At 39.5% G+C, this 27192-nt stretch overlaps 1 protein-coding gene across 10 annotated transcripts in view; it reads right to left on the minus strand.

Moving 5' to 3' along the window:
* Nucleotides 1–27192, minus strand: part of ClC-c (chloride channel protein 3) — a 376006-nt gene that overhangs the window by 123499 nt on the left and 225315 nt on the right. For all 10 annotated transcript variants that reach the window (XM_067147496.2, XM_067147494.2, XM_067147491.2 and 7 more), the window contains 2 exons: nt 20452–20599; nt 19163–19302 (listed from right to left, as the gene is read on the minus strand). In XM_067147496.2, the coding sequence (XP_067003597.1) occupies nt 19163–19302; nt 20452–20599 (288 nt within the window). The remainder of the gene's footprint in view (nt 1–19162; nt 19303–20451; nt 20600–27192) is intronic.

Below are 27192 nucleotides of genomic sequence, written 5' to 3' on the forward strand. Positions count from 1 at the left end.
TTTTAAAGGAGAGAAGTGCCAGTCGGGTAATTGTACAAGGGTGGGGGACGCTGTACTGTGCATATTCTCTTTGGTACCATGTTGCAATGCACACGGAAGCGAGACACTTCCTCACCTCGTCATAGGAAAGTTTGCTAAGCCACGATGTTGTAAGACCGTCAGGCACTTTCCGTGCAAGTACAAGGCATCTAAAAATTCAAACAGTACAGTAATCCAAGAGATAAAGCCTTTGCACACGGGAGCCAGCATAATTTGTCGTAGTTTTGGAATAGCATTCTTTTTCTTTCATTGCGTGAGGTTATGTTTGCCAGTGTTTCATCTTAATGCATTATTTGAATAATGAAAATGCACTTTTTTGGATACTGTTCCGGGGTTTATCGTGGATCGCAGAGGTGCTGGGATGAATGGGTCTAACTACAATGTCAAGAATTGAATTTAAAACTTAAACTGAAGGTTATATTTTCAACAATTTCAAACTTCACAATTTTTACAGGTACAAGTAGCAAACATTAAACAAGATTAGTGGTTTTAACAGATCATGGGCTTCAAGCCCTCGCTTCACTTTTCCTGAGCTCCTAGCTCAAATTTACAAAGAGCACAAATTTAATCAAGGGCAGAAATCCCTCAATACATGGAGCACTTGCTCCCTAAATTACAATACCAAGCCCCCCAGAGGCACTTTTACAACACTTGAAAAAGAGCTAACGTGCTCTCAGTTTCCCAAGCCTACTCAAGGCAACATAGCATGAAATTCTAATAATCTCTGGCCTTACAAGGCACTATTTACAAATACAAATCTTATTACACAAAGGTATCTAATACCCAACCTACAGGGCCTTGGTGAAAAACAACAGGTTTAATGAACTGCCCGAGTACAATTGAAATGGAGTCAAAGACTGAGCTCCAAAAGAAAAATTTAAGACCTATAGGGCGCTTGGCCGACATAACAGGGGCTATTCCCAAACTACTGAGGTAGAACGCATGGAAATAACTTTAATACCGTATTTCACGGCATAATCGTCGCCACCGCGTAATCGTCGCATCCTTCATTTTCAATACAAAAATCGGACTTTAAACCTTTAATTACATAATCGTCGCACGTCCAAATTTTGTTCACTAATCTGGTTAAAAGGAAAATGGAACTGCAACGTAAGTTGCACATGAATGCGCAATTTAAATACGTGTATGGTTTATGGGCAATTTGGCAACACAGTCACGTTTGCGACATGTTGCACAACGTATAAATAAATAATACCGGTATATGTACGACGCATGGCTTACCGGTAGACTATCGGCAGTTTGACAACGTGGTCGCGAGACAGTGTACTATTTATTCACCACCTACATATTATGCTTACCGGTAGGCTATCGGCAGTTTGACAACGTGGTCGCGAGACAGTGTACTATTTATTCACCACCTACATATTATGAGTTCCCATCTGAAATACGTAAGGCTGTAAGTTATCGCTTATCGGCAACGTCGCCAGGAAATACCGGCTAGGTAGGTTGAATGGACCTCGAACCAGCCCTCAGATACCGGTAAAATTCCCTGACCCGGCCGTGAATTGAACCCGAGGCCTCCGTGTAAGAGGCAAGCACGCTACCCCTACACCATGGGGCCGGCTCCTGTGTTATTGCGCACGAAGTGAAATCCAAGACGATAACGCAGATTTCCACGGAATTGTTCAGCCGAATTATTTACGATGTCTCAGTTGTCATCGCTAGACTCTTATCTTACTACAACGTCATAAGTGTCCGGGCATGGGATGAAAACTTTTATCCAAGCAGTCAAGATAATTATTATCCAATGCTATTAAAGTTTTATTTTATAAACTCGTCAGTAATGTAATATAAAATCATCAATAACTGGGAAGAAATATTAACCTAATTACCGTATGTTTAAAAGAAATTGAAAAAAATGAATGTTTGTTACTGACGTCTCGGAATACAGTCAACTGTACAGTAGATCTACACCGCGCTAGCTAGAGCTCCGGTTTGCGAGCTTTGCGCAAGCGCAGTAGTGTGTTGCAACCAACGAGCTAAACTGATAAATTGTTGCATGCTTCCTTGCTGCCGACAGATAGTCATTCCTGGTGGCCTAACATCTGCTTTGCAGCCACTAGACGTATGTGTTAATAAACCCTTTAAAGACCACTTACGTCGATTTTACAACGAGTGGATGATGAGCGGCGATCAGCAATTGACGCCCGCCGGAAATATCAGGCGTCCACCCTTGGACTTGTTATGCTCGTGGGTGAAGAAGAGTTGGGATCTTATACCACCTGAACTAGTCTCCAAGAGCTTCAAAAGGACTGGGATTTCGAATGCACTAGACGGTTCCGAAGATGACGCAGTGTGGCAGGGAGACGAAGAATCTGATACTGGTATTAACAGAGGCGAGGACGGCGCATCAGATAGCGAAACCTGCGATAGCGACACCGAAGATTTGGAATAAATTGCGTACCGGTAAGTCCGCATTTCACAACAAAGCGATAATTTTTTGCAAGTGTAATATTTTAACTTTAATACTCAAATTAATGACAAATTAACTTAATACGTTCATTTTTATTTTCAGGTTGGAAAAACGTTCGCCGAATTGTTGCGAAAAATTATGAATTTTGTTTTAGACTATTTTAATTATTTTGATGTATAAACGCGAGTATTACGTGCATCTTAAATTTGTATCAAATACAATTTAGTTATAAATACATTTTTTGAGTAATACAAATACTGGTATTAAATATTCATCGTATAATGGTCGCACCCTACAATTTTTTTCGAAAATTTTGGTATAAAAAGTGCGACGATTATGCCGTGAAATACGGTATATTGCAGAAACAAAATCGTGGCACCTCAAACCAAGATGAAGGGGAGCTTGAAAGGGTAGACCACTCTCTATCCCCGATTTACAGTTAAAGATTTTATGAAGTAATTACATTAGCCAGCAGAAAGTTACATTTTTAGAAAAGAAGGTTATATACTTAACGATTTGGACGTTTCCCTCGGGTTAAACTGCGGAGCTAGCATGAAAGAAAGAAAGATATTATGTGGCCATTACCTTGTAGAAGTTCTAGCAGCTGACGAAGAGGCCTCCCGCCTCCTGCTTGACACACACACACACACACACACACACACACACACAGTAAGATGACTATCAATTGGCCAAGAGGCAAGAAAATCCGCAGTTTATAAACCCTCGGGGAAAGTTCGAGACCATTGAAGATTAAACTAGCCACACCCTCTCATGTTTATTGGTCAGTTTAAAAAGTTACACTCAAAATCGAAGGAGAAGAAGAAGAAGAATGCGATTGGTAGAAAATTAATGACAGAAATTAGGGATTGGCTAGATTCAAAACTGGCGGAAATAAGAAGGAAATATTGCCAACCCAAAAATAAATGAACATCAATCAGTAAAAGAAAAACCTTATGAATACAAAACTTCTTTGAATTATAAGTTGTTATACCTCCCGCCAGGGTGCATGATCATAGCTTTTTGGTAGTGTCATCTATGGGAGAATGTCCAAACTTCTTGATGAATGGAAAACAAAACAAGTAGAAATTCACACAGTTCAGGAAACTTCACAATAACAAAATTACATCAGATTTTACTTGTGACATCTTCTGAGCAAATTTCTGAGTTGGTGTAGTTTCAGTTTCACTGTTTCACCAATAGAGGAGTTCTTTAGGCGCTGAATTTGAATGTGCGGCATTGAGGTTTACCTCCCGGTACAGATACATTTCGGTAATAGTGTTTTCAATGGCATTTGAAAGGTTTAAATTGAGAATCAAGGTGATTGTATGCATTAGTGGGTCTTAGAATTCTTTGTGACGCGGCAAGAGTTGGCATTTCTAAATTACGGTAGAAGTGCCATGGCTGGAAATCGTATAAGGATAGTCACTGAAGTGTGTTGTAATGCAGATGGAGCGAGAGAATTTCTCCCCTCGTCACATGAAAGTTCGATAAGCCACGATGATTTAAGTCATCTGGTACTTTCGTTCAAGTAAAAGGCATCTAAAATGCGTGTAGTACAGTAATCCAATGAATAAAGTAATTGCACAGGGGGAGCCAGTATAGATTTCTCCTCGTTTTTGAATCAAGTTTTCTTTTTTTTTTCTTTGCGTGAGGTTATGTTCGCCAGTGAGTTATCTAATTACATTATTTGAATGCTGTAAATGCACCTGTTGGATACATTTTGTAAATAGTTTTTTCGTGGCATTTGAAAGGTTTAAACTGTGAATCTGGGTTGATTGCATGCAGTAACAGGTCTTAGAATATTTTGCGACACACCAAGGGTTGGCATTTCTGAATTATGAGATGGCAGTTAATTCAAAATCACGTACCAATTCAAAGTCTGATTTTTGCGTCCCAACTACTTAGAATTAAGAACGTTTAACTGTAGTCCTAATGTTAATATCTTCATTTCTTTCACATTTATTTTAAACTACGATAAAAACATCTTTGTGATCACTAATACCACCTATTACTTCAGTTTCTCTACAGAGTTCATCTGGTTTTACCAGCATCGCATCCAGAATATTCTTCTCTCTAGTTGGTTCCATCACTTTCTGAATCAGCTGCCCTTCCCATATTAACAGAGTGCTCTTGAACTTAAAGCTTGGGATATATTTGTACTAGTGTCAACTAGGTTTTTACGAAATTATCGAGCTGATAATTATGCTGAGCTGATATATGACACGCTTACAGCATTTGAGAATCTAGGTAGCCGCATGTCTAAACATGCACTAACTTCATACGCACACCCTAATATTTTTCCATCAAATCTCTGCGCTGTAAGCGACTAGGATGGTTTTTTAAATTATTACAATTTGCTTAATGTTGCACCGACACAGATAGGTCTTATGGTGATGAGAAGAGCATGGTGAGAGGTTCGATCAGGACACATCAATAATGGAATCTTGGTACCAGGGACAATACGGTCCGAGCATGATGGGTAATTTCTGGTGCTTCCTACAGCAGTCAGAATAAGCATAAAAGCACTCTAACACTTTTAACAGTTTTTAGTGCTTACTACACATTGATATGTATGTCATCATCATCATCATCATCATCATCATCATCATCAATGTCCCACTCCAGTCGCCCAGGTGTGGTTTGATATGTATGTCTCCTTATAAATGTATTTAAAATAATACAATAATAAAAATTTGCAACGAATTATCAACCAAGCTCAATTTCTATCTCTGACTTTACGGTACAGGTTTATACAGAATAGCAAGATTTAAATTTATGTTACAGTCACACAACTCCATACAGTGGAACCTCGATTCTCCGTTTTTGGAGGGACCATGTAAAAAAACCACATGGGAAAACGGAAAATCCGGAAACGAATGAATCATAAACAATTTGGCTAAACATCACCAAAAAAAAAAAGAAATATGTATACTTATAATCTTACAAATACCCCTAAACCAAACCAAACCAAACTACAGCCCCAATGGCCCTTCCGCCTACCAAGCGACCGTTGCTCAGTCCGAAGGCCTTCAGATTACAAGGTGACACATGGTCAGTGTGACGAATCCTCTCGGCCGTTATTCCTAGCTCTCTAGACCGAGGTCGCCATCTCACCATTAAATAGCTCCTCAATTAAAGGTAATCGTAGAATGAATGAACTTGGAACCAGCCCTCATATCCAGGTAAAAATGCCTGACCTGGCCGGCAATCAAGCCCGGGGCCCTCTAGGTGAGAGGCAGGCAAGTTTGACCGCGGGGTCGGCTTCAAACATTAATTACCGGTACGCAACATAAAAATCTCGAAACTTTACAGTCAGTTTTTCCGGAGAACCTTTGTCAGTTTCCTCTGAAAACTTCTTTCAGTTCAGCAACTTTGATCTGCCAAGCTCTCCTAAAAATCTAATACCAGTACCCGGAACGCCAAGCCAAACAACAATCGAGCACAAGTTGTTTTTAATTCTCTAATCTAATGAAATAAAGCACGTTGGATAAGAAAAAGCACCCAACATGATGGCAAAATCCCATTTTTTTTAAATCGTCCATTGTAATTTGGTGACCGGTATACTGTTCGTAGTCAGTTTATGGAAATCTTGTACCACGTAATTTAGGCCTACATCGACTTTTAAAGGTTATGTTGAACTCGAGAATATGGTTTCGAATTATGTAAGTATCGATTCTCAAGTTCTGGAATGCATTATATTCAATTCTGCCTGTCAATGACCACAGTCAAATTGGAAAGAGAAAAAATAACATCAAAGCTTCCGAAATTATGGTTATTCGCGACCTTGAGCTCAGCTGGAAAGCGCGCTCGCTGTACAAGTCAGTACGAGTGCGAAATGATACAAAGTTTTTAAATGTAACGTGGGCAAATAAAACGACTGCGGTTTTTATAACATTTTAACACACAAACGTGAAATTCCCCGTCTTATCATAGGACCAAAACAGTAATAGGCAATCCCAAAACATCCCATGGCTTTATGTATGTAAGGTGCAACATCTGTTCTGGTCTCGATAACATAATCGTATACCGTACGATAATATTAAAATACTAAATTTGTGTTAAGAAGGAGCAGTTTCGATTCCTGCCTGAAAGCTCAGTGACTACAATAGAACCTCGATAATTCGAAATCAGTTAATTCAAAATCCCGCCTAATTTGAAGAAGCTCTCGTTCCCAGAAACACGAGATACAGTTTTGCATGTTGTTTAAATTGTTTAATTCGAAATACAGATAATTCGTCATTCGAAGTACAATGTCGGCCCCATTACCGAAATTCAGACTTTTAATTCAAAACTGCCTTTACAGCTTAAAACAATAGTATGTTACAGAGTAATTTCAACTCTAAATTTATCCGCGTCATAGTAGAACGCGTGTTCCGGAACGTAGCTTTCCGCACTTACTTTGGTCGGTGTACAGTGCGCTTCATGATTGCTAAGTTGAATGAAATGGGAATTCTTTTGTATTCAACCTTTTAAGGAACGCCGTAATATCATGCAACAGGCAGTGTGTGGAAGAACAGAATCCGCGAACACTGGTGATGCAGACAGTTGACAAAAAAAACGTGGCTCATATAAATTCGTAGACACCGAACAATATTGTCATTGCCGACGAAACTGCATTGCTTTATTTTAATGCGAGCCCAAACGGTCTTATGGTTTTAAAGGAAAAATTGCCAGCCGGGGAATCTTACAAGGGTCGGGGATGGGGGTCATTGTAGTGCGTTGCAATGCACATGGAAGAAAGAAACTTTATCTCCTCATCATAGGAAAGTTCGATAAGCCACAATGTTTTAAGCCCGCCAGGCACTTTCCATGCCAGTACAAAGCATCTAAACATGCAAACAGTACAGAAATCCAAAAAATAATGCATTCGCACAGGGGAACCAACATAATTTATCCTCGCCTTCGAATTGTGTGATTTTTTCTTTCGTTGCGTGAGGTTATGTTTGTCAGTGATTTATCCAAGTGCATTATTTGAACATTGTAAATGCACCTTGTTACCTTGTTGACTACATTTCGGAAATAGTTCTTTCCATGGCATTCGAAAGGTTTAAACTGTGAATCAAGGTGATTGCATGTATTAATGGGTCTTAGAACACTGTGACGCGGCAAGTGTTTACATTTCTGAAGTACGAGAGAAGTGCCATGGCGGGAAATCGTACAAGGATCAGTCATAGGAAAGTTCCATTTTAAGGGCATCGGTACTTTCTGTGTGAATACAAGGCATCTAAAATGCATACATTATAACCTAATGAATAAAGCACCTGCACATGGGACCCAGCATAGATTTCTCCTCGTCTTTGAATCGTGCATTTTTTCTTTTTTTCTTTCTTTCTTTCTTTCTTTCTTTCGTTCTTTCGTTGCGTGAGGTATGTTTGTCAGTGAGATATCCAAGTGCATTATTTGAATACTGTAAATGCACCTTCTTAAATACATTTTGGAAATAGTCCTTTTTTCATGGCATTTGAAAGGTATAAACTGTGAATCAAGGTTAACTGCATGCATTAACGGACCTTAGAACATTTTGTAACGCGGCAAGAGTTAGTACTTCTGAATTGCGAATTGGCGGTTAATTCGAAATCACATAATTCGAAGTCCGATTTTTGAGTCCCAACGACTTTGAATTAACGAGGTTTTACTGTATACAGTGCCCTGAGGGAAGTGCCGAAAACCTGTTCGGCGATACACTCGAAAAAAAAAAAGAAAAAAAAAAACATGTAACCCTGGACAATAATGTAGACGTTTTGCAAGTACGAACACTTGACGAAACTCGTTCCATCTTTAAGTAGAGCTGTCGAAATGCACTCTGTCTCCTTCCAGAACTTGTGGACACACTGACTTTGATTCTCTAAAACAATACCACCTGAATGTGCCGATCGCTTTTCCGGAAAAGTACTTTCTCAAATTACCGCAATGACAGGACGTTAACACCAAGCTCCGTAAGTATGTCGTAGCCGTCCTTTGGTGAGATACAGTTACTTGAAAAACGCATGATCGAGGATTTAGCATTGATGGAACTAAAATTTCTGAACGGTTGATACGGGAAATTGTTTCGAGGAACGGAAAATGCGGGATTTTTACAACATGATTTAATTAGGATGCTCACGGGACCATGTAATTTGAAGGGATAATACGGGAAAACGTTGTTTCCGGGAACGTATAATCGAGGTTTTACTATATAATAAATCTGATTATAGATTTGGAATCAGCACATCAATTTCAACAGAAAACGCTTGAAATTTCCTCAGTAGCAGACATAAGTTTTTCTTCTTGTAAAACGATGTTATTGGAAATTAAATGAAATCACCTAAAAAGTCTGCTTTCTGCTACCCCGGATAAAAACCACCTTTGACACCTTATATGGAACGCAGTCGTTCTCAACACTGGACCTGAAGTCAGGATAATGGCAGGTGGTGCGCATCCAGAAGACAAGGAGAAGACAGTGTTCTCTACAGGCCAAGGTTTGTGGCAGTTCACTATTATGGCCTTTGGACTGTTTAACGCACCTCTGACCTTTGAGCGACTAATGAAGTCCATGCTGAGGACTCTCAAAAGTACACTGCCTACCAGGCCTATCTTCATGGACATCTGCTTTGGATCTCAGTTTCTCTGTGGCAGAATACACAAGCCCTGTGTGGTTCAATTCGGCTCATACAAAGTAGGTGGATGTAGCTTTGAATGAAACCTATAGAGTAGTTAAAGGATGCCTGAAAGCAACCCCTATTGAGAAACTTTACTGCCTGGCTGGTATCGCTCCCTCTGATATTTGGAGGGAAGTGGCACCCTCTATTTGGAATTCGACCACCCCCAAAAATATTAAAATCCAGAAAGAGCCTCCTTTGTGTCACCAGCAACAGCATACCAAGATCTGTGGCGAAGTAGAATACAACACCTTTCAGAGTGGATGGTACCTCACGAATCTCCACCTCCTGGACATCGGCTCAGCTTGGCTACTTGGAAGTCACTTAATAGCCGGCCATACACAGAAAGGAATTCTGACAGGCCAGGTCTATTGTGACGCATACCAACAGGCTAGGGCTGCTCGTTAGTGAGCAAGGTCAGTTTGAGACGTTATCGGCCACAGACGAGATCTGTTGTCAGCACCTCAACGGAAAGACCTCGCCTCACAGATCAAGCCTCCTGTAAGGAAAGCATGGAGTGGACAAAGGCACTGCTAGGGAAATTTATTGAAATGTACAAAGAGCGGCTGTGTCTCTGACAATTAAAACATGAGGTGTTGCAAACAAGCGCTCTTCAGTATCCTTTCATCCTTCTTCAGTTTAGCAGCTACAATATCCACAGTAAATACGCTTTCAACTAGACTGTTCTTCAGTAAGAGCTACGCAAAACAAGTCATTTTTTACTAGTGGCTTACGTCGCACCGACACAGATAGGTCTTATAGCGACGATGGGATAGGGAAGGGCTAGGAGTTGGAAGGAAGCGACCGTGGCCTTAATTAAGGCACAGCCCATAGCATTTGCCTGGTATGAAAATGGGAAACCACGGAAAACCATTTTCAGGGCTGCCGACAGTGGGATTCGAACCCACTATCTCCCGGATGCAAGCTCACAACTGCGCGCCCCTAACCGCACGGCCAACTCGCCTGGTAAACAAGCCCATTATGTGTTGTGTATGTTTGGTATTCAGTCCGAAGGCTGGTCTGATCCTCCACAGTTATGCCAACAGCTGTCATAGATAGCCTAGGCATCACTGGAAGAAGAGTACTAGGGAAATGAGGAGTGAGATAGCTTCCCGTTGCTTTCCTCACCGAGCCAGAAGTTGCTTGCATATCAGTCTGCCAAACCCATTGAAATGCACGCACCAGCTGACCCTGTGCGTGATATTTTCATACCATTCATAACAGGGACTGGCTGCATAAGGAATGGTATTACTAGCATCGCTCGTACCTCAGTCACTTTCATATTGTCAAAGCGAAGGATAAGACTGAGAAGGATCAAACATTTAACGTAATAATGAGAAAAATCCATTCATACTTACCTTTTTTTTTTTTTTATGCTAGTTGCTTTACGTCGCACCGACACAGATAGGTTTTATGGCAACGATAGGAAAGGCGAAGGAGTTCGAAGGAAGTAGCCGTCACCTTAATTAAGGTACAGCCCCAGTATTTGCCTGGTGAGAAAATGGGAAACCACGGAAAACCATCTTCAGGGCTGCCGACAGTGGGATTCGAAACCACTACCTCCCGGATGCAAGCTCACAGCCGCGTGCCACTGACCGCACGGCCAACTCGCCCGGTACATGCTTACCTAACAGCATATCATAATCGCTGTGGTCCATTCGCAAGCAATTCTTGTAATCGTCCGGTTCATTTTCTCTCAGGTGTTGTATCAGACTCATGTCACTAAAGCTGTCTCGCTCTCCTATCCATGATTTCATCCACTTCGAACGATTTTTTTGTCTGCATGATTTAACATAACGCAAAATGCACATTCCAAACGCCGCAACACCGTCTGCTTCGATGTCCATCGCACAGTTCTAAGTACGGCAGACCCGACCGGCAAGGATTTCAAACTAGTTTGAAAGGCCAGCGGATGAGGCTTGGCCTGCTGAGAACAAAGAGATCGTTCCATTAACGGGAGGGTCTGGAATGTTGACAGATTATGTTGCACAACACGACAGGCTTGGTGTCACAGTTGATGGTGAGCAGCGGGCCGGGTCTCTGAAGGTCACGCCTGGCAGGCGGTCTGTCGGATCTGGCCCCAAAGGCGAGGCCTGCCAAAGAATCTGTCCGTGTATGGCCAGCTAATATGAGGAACGGTACTGGAAGATCTAGGGACAAACTCAAGAAGTGGTGGTATGTAGGATATCAGGCAGAATTTTGTGATTTTCGGGGGAAGAAACTACCCCACACATATATAATTTTCAACTATATCAGGTCCAATGCACACTTCAAGACCTCATTCAAGCAGCCGAAGAGGGCATTGCTGTCGCTGATTTTTTTTTTTGTGTGTGGCTATTTCTAGCCGAATGCAACCCTTGTAAGGCAGACCCTCCGATGAGGATGGGCAGCATCTGCCATGGGTAGGTAACTGCACATTATTGTGGTGGAGGATAGTGATGTGTGGTGTGCGAGTTGCAGGGATGTTAGGGACAGCACAAACACCCAGTAACCTGAACACAAGAACAGTGCCCAATTACTGTGTCAATCAATAAAGAGAAGCAAAACTGAATCATATACTACGACACACATGCACGTCAACGGCATGTAGTGTGAGAATGACATGACACATATGAAAAGTTTAAAGATATTAACATTAAAAGTTCTACCTTTACAATACATACAAAAATATCTTTAAATTGTTCAAAGTTGACAATACAGACTAAACATGTCATATTGCTTGTAACGACGCACATGCGCGTTAGGCGGCAGCCAACGTGTTAACGAAGACCTGTAATTTGTTTTCTATGTGTTTTGAAGCCTTTGAAATTTCACAGCCAAACAAAAGAACTACCTTCATGTTGGTGTTGAATAATCAAAGTTTTGTTCTTGAAACATTTTTGTTTTGAAAAACAAGGTAAAGATGTGCAAAGGCTTCATTTGCCTTCCAGATTTGGTTCCTGACATTTTCTGCTCCTCCACCTTTCAGAACAATGTTACCCAGGTACACAAACCAGTTTGATCAACTTTCTCTTCATTCACCACCAACTGGAGTTAATTTTCATTTCCTTCGTTTTTCTGACACTGATCTTTAATCTGACTTCCTCTGTTCCATGTTGCTATTTCAACAACTCTGCTTCCATATCAAGGAGTCTCTGTGCAAGTAGACATACAAACTCTGCAAATCAATTTCTTTAAACCTCTCTTGCATTGCCCACTGAATATTTCCTTTCCTGCATGCTAAACCTCCTTTATAACTCTATGTTGCACTAACAGGAACACGGTGGGTGAGGAATATACAGCCTCGTCTCACTACAGAATTGGTATGAATGGGCTCTTAACTGGAGACTGAAATGACTGGATTTTGTCCTGCCAGAGATGTGCCGGTAAATATAATGACAAGAGGCTGGGGTATTTCAACACCTCGAAATATCACTGGACTGAGCCAGAATCAAGCCTGCCAACTTGAGTTCAGAAAATCAGTGGTCTATCCAGGGCTGCCAGTATCTTGGTTTTCCTGGTGAAAGCCTGAGTTCCATGTGGGACTGGTAAAAGTCCAGAGTAGACAATACGAAGGTTATGCCGAAAGTTTTTAGCAGCGTGTAAACCGTAATTCTGAGGACAATGGGACTATTTTCATTTGAAAGAGCGATGTTTTTTGACCTTGGAACATGTGCGCGCAACCCCTCCTAGCGGTAGTTCCTCCACAGCAAGGGAAGAAAGCAGAGGCAGTGCCGAGTCAGACACGGTGCAAGATGGATCTGTCACGCCGCGATTTTCGAGCAATGATTTTTTATGATTATAAAAAGAAATTAAATGCCGAAGAATGCCATTCTTCTTTGCTGTGCGTTTTTGGTGAGGGTGTCCCTTCTAGAGCCACAGTTGGAAATTGGTTTCGCGAGTTTTCAAGGGGTCGGCATTCAATTGAAGATGAACCTCGTCCCGGTCACCCAGCAACAGCTGTGACTCAAGAAAGCATTGATGCTGTGAGGGAAATGATCAAAGCAGATCCACAGCTTACATTTTGTGACATTGAAGGGACCTTAAATATTGGGTCCAGAGCAGCGCAGACCATTGTTCACGATTATTTAGGCCTTACCAAGAGATGTGCCCGTTGGGTGCCACATTCCCTGACAGAAAGCCAAAAGGAGGAGAGAGTGGACTGGCGTCATTTCATGCTAGAAAAATTCGAGGGCAGTCCGAAGACACCTACAATATCGTCACAGGTGATGAAACATGGATCTACCATTATGCCCCTGAAACAAAGAGAGAGTCTTCTGTGTGGTGCTTTCCAGAGAAGGAACCACCCACAAAAGTTCAACGAAGTCGGAGCTCTGGAAAGAAGATGGTGGCAACTTTTTTTTTTACGAAAATGGGGCATCTTACCTCTGTGACCTTGGACACACGTCGTACAGTCAATGCTGAATGGTATGTAAATGACTGTCTTCCCAAATTCCTCGCCACTTGGAGGTCACAGCACCCAAAGTCCAAGAGTGGGCACCTTCTGCTGCATCACGACAATGCATCTGCATTACATAAAATCAGCTTCATGGTCCGTATCGCACTTCAATAGATTCACAATTAAGTATTTATTTTCCACCTAGTCGATACAATGATTGCTTAAGGCAATTTTTAATTGTCAAAAGTGGTACATGTTTCGTATATTATCAACATCTTCAGCCACATAACACTGTTTAGATGAAAAATGTATAAAATTGACAAAGTAATGCTTTAGAGGAAGTGTCCTTAAAATTAACATAAGATTGACAAGATTAAAACAAACAAATAACTCAAGAGAAAATATATAAATTATTTCTACAATAGAAAGCAGTCGTCTAGTATATTTGAAAATGCTTGAGAAGGATCACGAAAAAAGAATTGGAATTTCTCCTCCTACAGATAGCCCTACAACTTATTCCTCCTCAGTTGAAGCTATAGGTGACAGCAAGGAAGTTCTTGACACACCTATATCCCCCGCTCCTCCACCTCCTCAGGTGCAAGAGCAAGGAAGAACGCATCATCAATATTACACCCGGCGCAAAACTGTGAAAGAATGACAGGAGTTACTGTTCCAAAGGAAAGCAGGCTTAATAAGATTTGACAACTAGGAATTAGTTATATCTTCATCTACATTAATAATAAGAGCCGCACTGTGATATCAGGATTTCTTCATTTCGATAATTACTTATAAATTGTATAATTTTTAATTTATAAATTGATCTTTTTTCATGAATTATTAAGAAAAGAATATTTATTAGGACAATTTCTCTATGGAATATTGTACAAGTGTTTCCTTGACGACTGCTTTCTATTGTAGAAATAATTTATATATTTTCTCTTGAGTTATTTGTTTGTTTTAATCTTTTCAATCTTATGTTAATTTTAAGGACACTTCCTCTAAAGCATTACTTTGTCAATTTTATACATTTTTCATCTAAACAGTGTTATGTGGCTGAAGATGTTGATAATATACGAAACATGTACCACTTTTGACAATTAAAAATTGCCTTAAGCAATCATTGTATCGACTAGGTGGAAAATAAATACTTAATTGTGAATCAATGCATCTGCACGCAGAACTGCCAGAACAATGGACGTTTTGGAAAAATATGTGGGCAGCGGTTTTCGTCACATGAAGAGGCCATTGCAGCGTACGAGAGTGCACTACGTGACATCCCGAAAGAAGCTTGGACTGAAACGTTTTCTAAGTGGTTTTAGAGAATGGAAAAATGTATACGTGCTAATGGAGAGTATTTTGAAAAGTTGTAATTGTTCTTTCGCAAATAAAATTTTTTTCTCACACACTGCTAAAAACTTTCAGCATAGCCCTCGTATTACACATAACTTAGTCTCTACTTTTAACTGTCCATTAGAAGAATGTAAGGTTTTAAATTATAAGGCTGTATTGTAAAAGCAACATAACTGACATGAAAATGGTGCTCACATTACTTCCCTGATTTTTGTGGCAGCGTGCATTCCACTCAAGAGCAAGTTCAGGTATTTTAAATAATCCATTTTCCACTCACTGCCTGTTGCTTTTGCAACACAGTTCTGTGAAAATATTGATTCCACTCCACTTCAGTCAGTAATCAGTTCCTAATCAATCATTATAAGAACACAGTAGTGTTTGCAATATTTTTCTATTGGTTGTTACAGTGTATTTTACAGTTTTGTAAAGCATTTTTATAAATGGGCTCTTCATCAGAAGTGAAGTGCCAGAGCTGAAAAAGAAGTTGGAAACTTAGATAGTGAACGATGCAAAACTTGTTCATGGATTAGAAAAGAAAAAAGATTTCTATTAAGCTCACTGTACTGTATGTGTACCCCTAATACTTCAGTGTTTCACATGGAGGCACGAGGCAAAAATAACATTAAAAAATCCACAACACTGCAACACACAAGGCTTCTAATCATCAGTAGGTTTTGAAAATGCACAAGAAAGTCATTCTTACTTTTCATCTCAGATATATATTTTTTTTAATTGAGTCAAACATACCAATTTTCTTGCATATTTAACACCCTTGCATAATTTAAGCATCCCAACATTTTTGGTTCTCAAGTGGAGAAATAATGTGTTCCCGTATTTGACGCACCCACTTCTTCGACCATCCATCACGCAGTTACAGATGCATTTCGAAATAAACATTAACTACTCAAGTAGCAGCCTTCCTATCACAAAACTGGGCATTCCAAATACTGCGCAATGTGCTATTATCAACCAGTAGGAAGTACCACTGCACTAGTTCAGTAAGCCTAACAGTGCAGAAGTGACTAGTGACGCTCTATTTCAGTCTAGTACAAACATATTTTAAGAGCGATTCAGGTATGGTACATGCGTTTTCTGCGATCTCAAAATAGTTTGTTAATCCACAATGAGCAAGTATTCGAGTAATACTGCATCTTATAAACTTGCGATGATCAGTTATGCTGGAACATATCAGAGAACAAGGCAGCGGGCTGCAAGTATTCAGTGTCCGAATGCAGTGTGCGCTACTGGCGGAAACAGAAAAGTGCACTTCAAGCAGCCAACAAGTTTAGCAAAGCATTTTGCAGACCAAAAAGTGGCAAGTTTCTGTAAATATAGGAGGTTCTGATTAAATACAAATGTGATTTCATTACCAAAGATGGACACACCATTCCTCACACAATGCTGTATTTCAAAAGGACGAGAAATAGCTGCTAGGCATGCATGGTATCAGTGTCTCAGATTTTAAGGTTAGCTGAGGCTGGATGATTAATTTTGTGAAGAGAAATAGACTCTCTTCAATGAAGAAGAGACGATGCTTGTTTTTTAAAGGGGCCTAACATCTAGGTCATCGGCCCGTCGAAGAACATTATGTCAAAGAATGCAGAATTATTTCAACCAAAAAGCAACTGATTTTCATTGTTATGTGATCGCGAAGCATAAAGCGAAGGAATATTTGCTTTCCCAAATAGGAAATGCAGGTCATATGCCAATCAGTTTCAATGTGCCACAAAGACGAACAATTGATAAGAAAGGGACATCAAATGTTATCGTACGCACTACCAGAAGCTAAAAACAATGATGTACTGTAATGCTTGCTGTAACAGATGATGGCAAAAAGCTTGTACCGTACATGGTTCTGAAAAGAAAAACATTGCCTAAAGTAAAATTTCCGCAAGGGATCCAAGGTTGTATTCAGGAAAAACAGTGGACGTACACGTCACTCGTACAAGATTGGATACGAATGGTTTGGGTAAATCGAGCAGAGTCCCTCCTTCAATCCCCGACCCTTCTGGTGTTTGACAGTTTTCATGGCCACCTGACGGAAAACACTTAAGAAATTACTGGAAACCATGAAAACAGATTTTGCAGTGATTCCTGGTGGTGGTACAATGAAAGGTATAGTAGTGAATATTTGCAGCATGATAGCCTGCTTCTGGATTAGGAACATAATCTTGGTACATATTTGTCTTGTGATAACCTACTTATGAACATGGAAAAATTCGTGAAATATCACGTGACAAATATTCGCTACACTTTCACTGTACCACTAAACACAAAATAAATTTCTACCTTCTGAACGGAATGCAAAATACAAGCACAAACAGACTCACTCTACTATTCAGCAATCTCCCTGCTAACCAGCAAGCAAAACTGAACATTCCTGAGGCTAATGGCTTGCTCCCCGAAAGTGCAACTTATCCTATGAAGTCCCGGGAGGCCGTTTCCCGTAATCATGCAACTGTGGCGACGGCTCTTACCTGAGTTGGAAATCGCGTTCATTTCACAAGGGATGACAAATACATTAAGATTTTCAGGGCTAGGAAAAATGTGATCTATTAAGCGGTAACAGTGAAAATTCGTGACACAATAAGGCCCGGTTGCATAAAGACATCTGACCGAAGATAAATTTTGAACTTAATTCCAAAAATGAACTGAGATTACAACTTCATCGCGTTGTACAAAACTGAACTCTGTTTACACATGTGTAGTTCAAATGTAATCGGAGCTCAGAAAAGTGGACGTTGCAACACCACATAACAAATGAAATACAAAATAGCTTTGCCCATTGGATAATACTTAAATGGAGGAATTGACCTGGCCGTGTATGTCAACAAATGAAATACAAAATTGCTTTGCCCCTTAGATAATACATGTTGAATTGAAGCCCATTAAATTATAAAGAAGAAGAGGAGCTGGCCTTGACTGTCTACAAATGCACGTTATTTGCAGCATGTACTGGAATTTCTTCATATGCTTTTCTTGCAGCGAACACAGATGAATGAAAAACGGATATCCGACTTCCCTCAGTCATCCCTTGTTTCTTTATTTTTTTTTTTCTTTTTCTTATCCCCATGGTATTAAGTTAGCGAAGCCTAGTGAGTCTTTCATTTTCACGATCGTGGCCATTCTTTCTTTTATTCATTTTTTGAATGTACTATTAGTGTTAAGAAAGGGTAATTGCCCAGTTGCACTAGGCTCGTTCAGACTTGTGGTTTAATATCACGTCAGGATAAAAATGTTGTCACACAGAACTCGTTGCATGCCTGTTTTTTCCTTTGCGGTACCTGTCAGCTACGGCGATATTAAAGAGGTTTTAAATCATATATTTGGCCATAGTGCTTTTAAGAGCACAGCAGAGCAAATACGAAGCTGTCAGGAAGACGTGAAGCAACTCTGCATGTCAATAGCTAGCTCATGTTTCATACGTAGTGCAAATCGAACAGAGCAGTCCCCAGCTGGCATATGAAGTACGTCTGAATACATAACCTTTCCTCGAGAAGTACTTGGATTGATTTTTGCAATAATTGCAGTGCTGAACTTGTAATGTTTGTAGATATAAGACAATCTATCTCTGAGTAATCAGACATCTGTAAAACACAAACGTAAGCAATTCATAGAGATTATGTTGTAGAAGTATGTTTCACTGCGTTATACGAAGCGCAATATAGCTTATATACGGACAACTATAGCTAACAATGTATTAGCTTAGTCTATTGTGTATATTCTTATGAATTTTTGTAACAACACAGATAAGAGTATGTTCACAATCAGCTGTTCTTGTATCTCAAATAGAAAACAACTCCTTGAACTGAGATCAGAGTGTACAATCAGAGAAATTTCTCCAGTCAAGGTTAATCCCAGTTCAGTGCAAACTGATCTCAGATTAACGTTTATACAACAGAAAATCTGAGTTTGGCATGAACTGGGATCAATTTAATCTCTGATCCAAGATCAAACAGTTTATGCAACCGGCCCTAGAATCAGGACTTCGAATTTATGATGTGCTAAGCGGGAAAATGCGTTAATGAGGAACACACTAGCTAATAGGTATTAACTAGGTTTCAAAATGTCAATTTCATACAGAAAAATGTCAAATTTCATACAGATAAAGATCTCAATTTTGTTCAATATAAACTTGACAATCCTGATTCTACCATCCAAACCACTCAACTCACCAGTGTACCTTATAAAAATGATCAATCCTAAAGTAATGTAGCCTTCATAAGAGGATAATGGAAGTTCAGAATATAATTAAATTACTAACTAATGTAAGAATCTTTACAAAATATTTAAATACATACTTATATGTATAAATATTCTCACCTCTTCTAAGCTGAAAAGCACACCACCAATGGGAGCACCAAAAGCCACAGACACACCAGCTGCTGCAGCTGCAGATAAGATCTCTCTCTTTTTGGCTTCATTTCTCCCATATTTAGGGAATAAGTAGGAAAATATATTACCTGGACAAAAAAGGAAGAAGTGTATGAACATACCTCATATTAGACTCAGAACAGAAATAGATTCCAAAGTAGCAGAGAGTTTGAGTGAAATAAAAATTTTAAAATTCAGAATACAGCAGGTTACTCCACCCCACATACAAACAAAATAGGAATACGGAGACAACAGTAATCAGAATTGGGATATTTTTAAGCAATATGAACTGTATGCATATCTAACTCTTGTCCCGTTTCTCTATGGGGGTTGGGTATGAAGCAAGAGGAATCTTCATATTGAGTTTTTACGACTGAATGTTCTTCCTGACGTCAACCTCATCAGAGCAGTTAATTAGAAGAAATGAATGATGTGATATAAGATAGTAGGAAGAGAGAGGGTGAAAACTGATGCCAGCACAGTCTACTCCTGTCGAATAGCACCAAGGGGTCTGCTCAAGGCTTTACGTCCCCATACAACGGACGAATCACCATCAACAGCATCATATGACCTCACCCCATATGAGCACTGTGTAGAGGTATGGAACTCAACCCATGATTTTGGCAAGCAATCTAGTGATTAGAAATTGTATACCACCACCTCCCCAACCCTGCCGGCCAACATTCTGATGGTGAAATTTTTTCGACCAACGGAACTTTTTCAGGTTCCTTATGGGAATCAACATATATATCAATGAGACTTGAACCGGCCAACCACAGTGTCAGACCATAATATAGACTTCATACCTTAATGATCATGGCCACCAGGTGGGCTTTTCAGACAATCTGAACTAATTTAATAACAACTTTCCTTGATACTATTTCAAACATGTGATAATAAGAGATTTAAGGATAAAACACTCTGAATAATAGTTCATAGCATACTGTGAAATAACAGTCATTGATTTACAGAAGCAAGCTATGCATTTAACATAATTTTAAATCTCATGATCAAAAGCCAGAAATCCAAGTGAAATATTCGGGAAGAAAATCTCACATGTAAGTTAGTGATTGGAATTTAAATTACAGTTACTTTGATTACCTAGTTATCGCTTCTAAATTTACTAGTGATCAGTTCACACTTGTGTTTTTTCACTGTTCTTCAGAATTTGTTGGGCATTATCCATTCTGTTCATTATTCTGGCAGCTCTTTTCAATATATTCCCAATGATTACTCACCTATGCAGCAAGCAATGTGCACCATAGGTCCCTCCTTGCCAAGACTCAGGCCAGCCGATACAGCCAACATGATGCCCACAGACTTTATGATGAGAGTCCATTTGCCCAAATATCCCCTGATGATAAAGCCACTGAGAATGGTCTTGATCTAATAAAGCAAGAAAAAATCCACTAGTATGGAGACAAGGTATTACAAGTTAGGTCTCCCAACAGGGTTTCCAGCATACACCACAGAAAAAAGACAGTCGGCAACAAAATGTATCAATAACTCTTCTATAGAAACACACAGGCTGATCAAGAAAGATTTGCACAGGTTTTCTGTCATTTACTGTAGCATTATTATGGTAATGGTGACTAGCAAGTAATAAACAACAAAGACTTAAGGAATATATATGGGAAAGACTGGATTAGGGAGGCAATGGGAGATGTAAGAAAGTGGAGAGGCTTCAGTTTTAAATAGGTCTGGTAAGGGGCTGGAAACTTTTCACGATGACAACTTAGTTGTGTTGACAAAGCTAATCACAGGCAGCTGCAAGAGAGACATATCTTAACAAACATGTTAGAAGTTAAACCAGCAATAATGTTTATTCAGCATATGGCTTTTACTGCCGGATGTATCCAAGGACATGTGTGGCTCAATTGGTGCAGGTGTTTTTGACACCCGTAGGCGACCTGCATGTATGATGATAAATTAGGAAGAGGGTGAAACCCAGTGTCAGTACGAAACCTAGTCCCACTGAATAACATCAAGGGGTCTGCTCAAGACAATGTTTCCATACAATGGATGTATCGCCATCAGCAGCCATCATATGCACTCACTCCATACGAATACTGCAGAGAGGTTTGAAATCGAATCCAGGTTTTTGGCACATAATCTACAGATCAGAAATTCCATACCACCAGCTTTCCTATTCTGTGGGCCAACATTATGATGGTGAAATTTTTTCCACCAACAGGACTTGAACCAGCTATCCAGTGTCAGACCCTAGAAATTTGACGGCTAAACGATCATGGCCATCAAGTTAACTAACAATGTTTATGGGTGTGCTATATTTTGGGTTTTACGCCATGAAAGAGGCTAACTGTAGAGAATCTTTATAGATTGCAAAGAGTTTGCTCCATGTTTTCATAAACTCAGCGGACTACAAATAAAACTCTTCTAATGATGCTGAAAGGTTTCAAGTGAATTAACTGTTGGTCTATTGATGAAATACTACCTTCATCACCAGATGGCTAATTATGCGCTATTATATTTTGAGAAGATATTGACAATGCCATGTTAGGTTCATGTTCCAATGTTTATATTCACAAGTTAGAAAATAGACTATAACAAGGTCATCAGATTAACCGCTCAAGCCGGTTGGACATGTAGGTGTACGGACCTACAAAACATAAGCCAGGAGCGGTTAGATGTATACCTGTATGGACTAGGCTAGCGATGTTTTAGATATACATCTGCGTGCCATCTCTTGGTTGCCAACGTGAACCTTTAGCACAGCTCTCAGCACAGGGTATTATTCTATGCAGGAGAGTATCTTCTACCGTAACTCAACATTGTGTTGGCGTAAAAAGAATTTGTTTAATCAATATCGATCGTTGTAAACAACATGGCAGCATCCTTGCATGGTCTGTATTTATCTAATGCAGCTCTCGAACGCATATTAGATGAAAGTAGTTTTGAGAATAATCCAAGTGATAATGAAAGTGTGCGATGATGATTATGCACGCCAGGAAATTAGGTGTGATGCACATAATGATAGTAATATAAGTGAATGCTCACCCAAGTGGTCATGGACACCTGTTGATTTGAATTTTATTCCAACAAGAAGGTAAATAGGCATTTTTTTTAACCTGGTACGTCACCTTTTTGTATGTAGATACATCTGCATGATATGAACTACGTATCCACTTATTTTGAACAAAATCAGACAAGTCATTTAGAAGGTATAGCAATGTTTGTGACAGCGTGTAAAACTGTGATATTTTTCTAAAATTTATTACCGCTGTAGAATAAAACTTGGCCAACGTTTAATATCAGCTTGAAGGGTTAATAAAGAATAGGGAGAGAAAGTAAAATCAAAAGCAATGTAAAAGATAAAATGACTAACGAACTAAATGGAGATGGGGATGAACAGAAAAACAAGTCTCAAAAATGGAGGAAGAGGAAAAACGATGGAAAGATTATCAAAAAGGACAAAGAGATGAGAGGAAAATGAAAATGAAATAACTAGTGTACATTGATAATGAATACAGTATATGACGAATGAAGCATTTATTAATGAGAGTACAAATTTTGAAAGATAGAATGAAATAGTTAAAGAAAGGGTAGAGAACTAGCCTTGGATTCTTGCATACTTCCACTGCTTCCCATATGAACCTAGACTGTGTTCATATGCACAAGAGTTCTAATATGTTGGAACATGAGGCCATGACCTGGAGATACTGTCAGCTACTGTCACTTGTCTGCCTGATTCAGCAGTTAATTCTTTAGTGCTCCTCGATGAGAGTCCCAATGGACCAGCATGTTTGGCAATGTATACCTAGCTGCAACCTAAACTGCTGTGTGTTGGGTATATTGTCTACTGCAAGCCTACTCAAACAGACTGCTATCTGCATGCATATTCTTATTACCATCCAGCAGAAAAACAGGCTATACAATGTTCATCAAAAGGGTTAAATGAGTTTGAGAGCCATCACTATCCAGGAGATTGACACACTTTGTCATATTCAAAGCTAATGTTTACAAAAATGTTTGTGTCTGTAGAGCCCTGCATCCCAGAGGAAAGAATAAGCAATCATTAAAGAATAAAGATGTGAAGGGAGCTCCTACCTCCCTTATAGTCATAATACCACAGAGCGAATTGCCAAGATCCTCCACAAGCACAGCATAAAAACTATTCTTGGCACCACTGCAAAAACTGCCCACACAAACAAGGCCAAAATGCAACCCCCTCCTCCTGCCACAACCTCCTGGGATATATAAATTTCCCTGTATGGTTTTTTCCTTGCTTAATGTCACACTAACACATTGAAGGTTTTCGGCAATGTAAAGATGGGAAAGGGCTGGGAAGGAAGCGCCCATGGCCTTAAGGTACAACCCCAGCATTTGCCTGGTGTAAAAATAGTAAACCAGAGAAAACCATGTTCAGGGCTGCCAACAGTGGGATTTGAACCCACCATCTCCCAAATGCAAAAGCACAGCTATGAAACCCTAAAGGCACGACCAACTCGCTAAGTAAAATTCCCTGTACTTGCAGCAAGGTATACATTGACCAAACATTATGGTGTATTAGGTTCTTGGATGTGAGGCTTCCGTAAGCCCCAGCATGGCATCTTGAAATATCTGGAATGTACGCCTTGCTCGGCAGTCAGTTGGGAGTTACCAATGCTGTCATGTAACTCAAGGTTCCATACTGTATTTTCCTATTCTGACCTGCATATTGTAATCTTGCTTACGACAGCCAGAAGGAGGGAAGTATATTTAAGGCGAGGCCCAGCAATCACTTACATAGTTTATTTTAGCTGCCTGGGGAGACTGATTACCTCGAATCGAGTAGAGATACATCATTCAACTTGACAAAAGAATACTGCAATGGATTTGGAATGGCAGTAAACTGTACGTAAAGTACATACACAAAATGGTTCAACCCAGAAGAACTAAATATGGTATAGTAGGACTCCGTATCAAGAAACAAGGAAATCTACACGTCAAGTAGATAGACAAGTTGGCAGAGCACGGCCCTAGCCCTATCTGGGTCATAATGTTGTGTTCCAAGATGTTCAAGCTCTTACTATTATAAAACAACATGTTTAGGATCATACGGGAAGTGGCAGTAAATACGCAAAAATCCCAATAATTTTAATAGGGGAAACTAGGTATCAAGTAAGCAATGCCTGGTTGCCAGCTATTAAAGATCTCTTACCTGTCCTTCAATATCTCCATTTCATTTTGGTTAATTTCAAAATCTGTACTCTCCATTACTAAAGGTTTCTCTTAATTCGTCATTTGTTCATTACCTATGTGCATCCCTTATTTATTTCTTCCCTTTTTCCCAGTCACCTCTGCGAACATACTTATATTCATTCCACATCATTTCCCTCTTTCCTGTTAGAGACTTAGTTCTCTGTTTACCACCATTCTATTCCTTTCGGTCTTCCTTTCATTGCTCCATTTTTTTCTGTTCTATTACTGTATTCCATCCATATCATCCTCATTTAATCTGATAAATTTGTTATTTTATTGTCTATTTTTTTAACTCACAGACGAAAATATGACACAGGAGCAAAAATGGCAATGCCAATTTCTTCTCAGAATATGGCAACACATCAATAGAGCAAATATGAATTAATTTTAAGAGTTTTGGCATTGTCTGAACAGTTGCAGTTGATCAATTTTCCATGTCTATTAATCTTGACTATGAAAAGTATTAATCTAAATAATGTTTATATTCAATTCCTAAATTACAAAAAAAAGTCTTCTTGCACACAGTCAGTTGTACTGTATGATAAATGCATTGCAATTGTGTTAAAAATTTCTTTCCATGACGAACCTTAAAGAAAGTTGCAAAGAAGTAACTCTATTTTGTTTTCCGTAATTATGAAGAGTTGCAGTTGAAGAACCTGAAAAAATGGTGACAACTGCCACACCACAGACGAGTTGTAACAGCGCAGACAGACATACTGTACTAGCATCTGTCCAGAACTAACTTCAATATTATTCATACAAATTTTGCACAGATATCTGTTACAAAATTCAGAGCAGGCCTTCTCTGTACAGTTTACTACAGGACGGGCCATAAGTCATAATTGGAAATGTTTAATTTTATTGTACTGAAACAAGAAGCAACATGAAAGGCAAACGATTGTCTTTAACAGAAAGAAATACATTTAAGAATGGAGTAAGACAGAAGTGAAGTTCTTTTGCATAATTCAAACTCTCTCGGTATGCTGACGATGATTCTCGGTGCCCTTCTCTGTACAGTTTACTACAGGACAGGTCATAAGTCACGATTGGAAATGTTTAGTTTTATTGTACTGAAACAAGAAGCAACATGAAAGGCAAACGATTGTATTTAACAGAAAAAAATACATTTAAGAATGGAGTAAGACAGAAGTGAAGATTTTTTACATAATTCAAACTCTCTTGGTATGCTGACGATGATTTTCGGTGCAGAGTTTCAGGAATGATCATTCTCAGGGTACAGGTAATCTCTTCTTTCAGCTCTTTAAAGAAAATCATACGAGTTGCGGAAATATTTTCCTTTAAGAAGGACCACAGCCAATTATCGCACGGTCACTCCGGGCTTCTGGGCGGCCATGTAAGAGGCCTTCCACATCCAATCCATAACAGAAACTGGTTGTTCAACCAGTCTCAAACAGGAGTCTAGTAGTGTCCAGGGGTACCATCTTGTTGCATAACGACATCATTTAGCAGACCAACTTTGTCGAGTTCAGGTTACAGCCAGTGAGACAACATCTGGTAATACGATTCCCGTCACAGACCCATTGAAGAAATATGGCTCAATGATAAGATCACTGGTAACACTGGCACACCGCATAACATGAGGAGGTTGTTGTTTAATTTCTTCATAATAATGAGGTGTCTTTTGCCCAGATATAAACATTTTGAGACTGGGCCTAAGATACACTGCACATTCATATGTCATCATAACCTAATGGCTAGCCGCTAATGTCGGAAAAGCTGCAAGTAACTGTCCGTATGAATCACAGAGTATTCATATCATGATCATCTAATTCATTGATACTGACAGACTGAAATGAACGGTAACCTTCGTTCTTCATCCAATGACGCACGGAGGTTCCGGGAATTTCCATTTACACCGACCGCTTCCTTGTTGATTTTGCTGGTGAAAGAAACAATGGTGCACTTAAGCATTCAGTGACTTCATTATCACTGTCATATTTCTTGAATCTTCCACTGTGTGGTGCAACTAACACAGACCCCGTTGCAAAGGTCTTTCTTTCCAGTTTCCAAAAATTAGCCTCCATTGGGGCTTCTTTATTGAAGCAATTAAAAAATGTTTTCCCTAATTTCATCTTATTTCTCACCTATTCATTCCTTTTCATGCACCCATATGTTAAGACTACAACGTTCTTCAACTGTAAATCTGCTTGTATCCACCATTATAACACAAATGTTTACAACAGTATCACCTTGATAGCAGTCGCCAGAACCAAAAGCAAAACAGAACACAATCACATGCCGTATTTTGATGGAGTGACGCAAAGCAATTTTTGCCTGCATTTTTGTAATTTGAGTACCTCTACCAGAAGAAAGACATACTACAGGCAGGGTTGAACATTATTCTCAACCTAGAACACATTTCCAGATCCATGTAACCGTGAAACTACATGTTAAGTTAGCTGAAATAATTTCCAATCATAACTTCTGGCTCACCTTGCACATCAATGAAGCCTATATACCATTAGTTCCTCACAATACTAACACAATTTTTCCTCTCAGAAGATAGAACAACTCAGGAAACAATTACTTTAGAGTAACAACATTTTAATATTCACTTGACTGAAGTTATATCCATGAACGTTTAGAGCACGTTTTTTCACACAAAGTTTCTACTCTCCCTTCCTATTCTACCCTACCACAGATAACGCAGGAGAAAATATAAACAAGAAAGCAGTACAAATACCTTATAAGTGTAAATGTTATTTCTGCATACATGATATAAAGTACATCATTTGACTCCTATAAGCTTCACTTTT

This window comes from Anabrus simplex, chromosome 5 (assembly GCF_040414725.1).
Source record: "Anabrus simplex isolate iqAnaSimp1 chromosome 5, ASM4041472v1, whole genome shotgun sequence".
Classification (NCBI taxonomy): domain Eukaryota; kingdom Metazoa; phylum Arthropoda; class Insecta; order Orthoptera; family Tettigoniidae; genus Anabrus; species Anabrus simplex.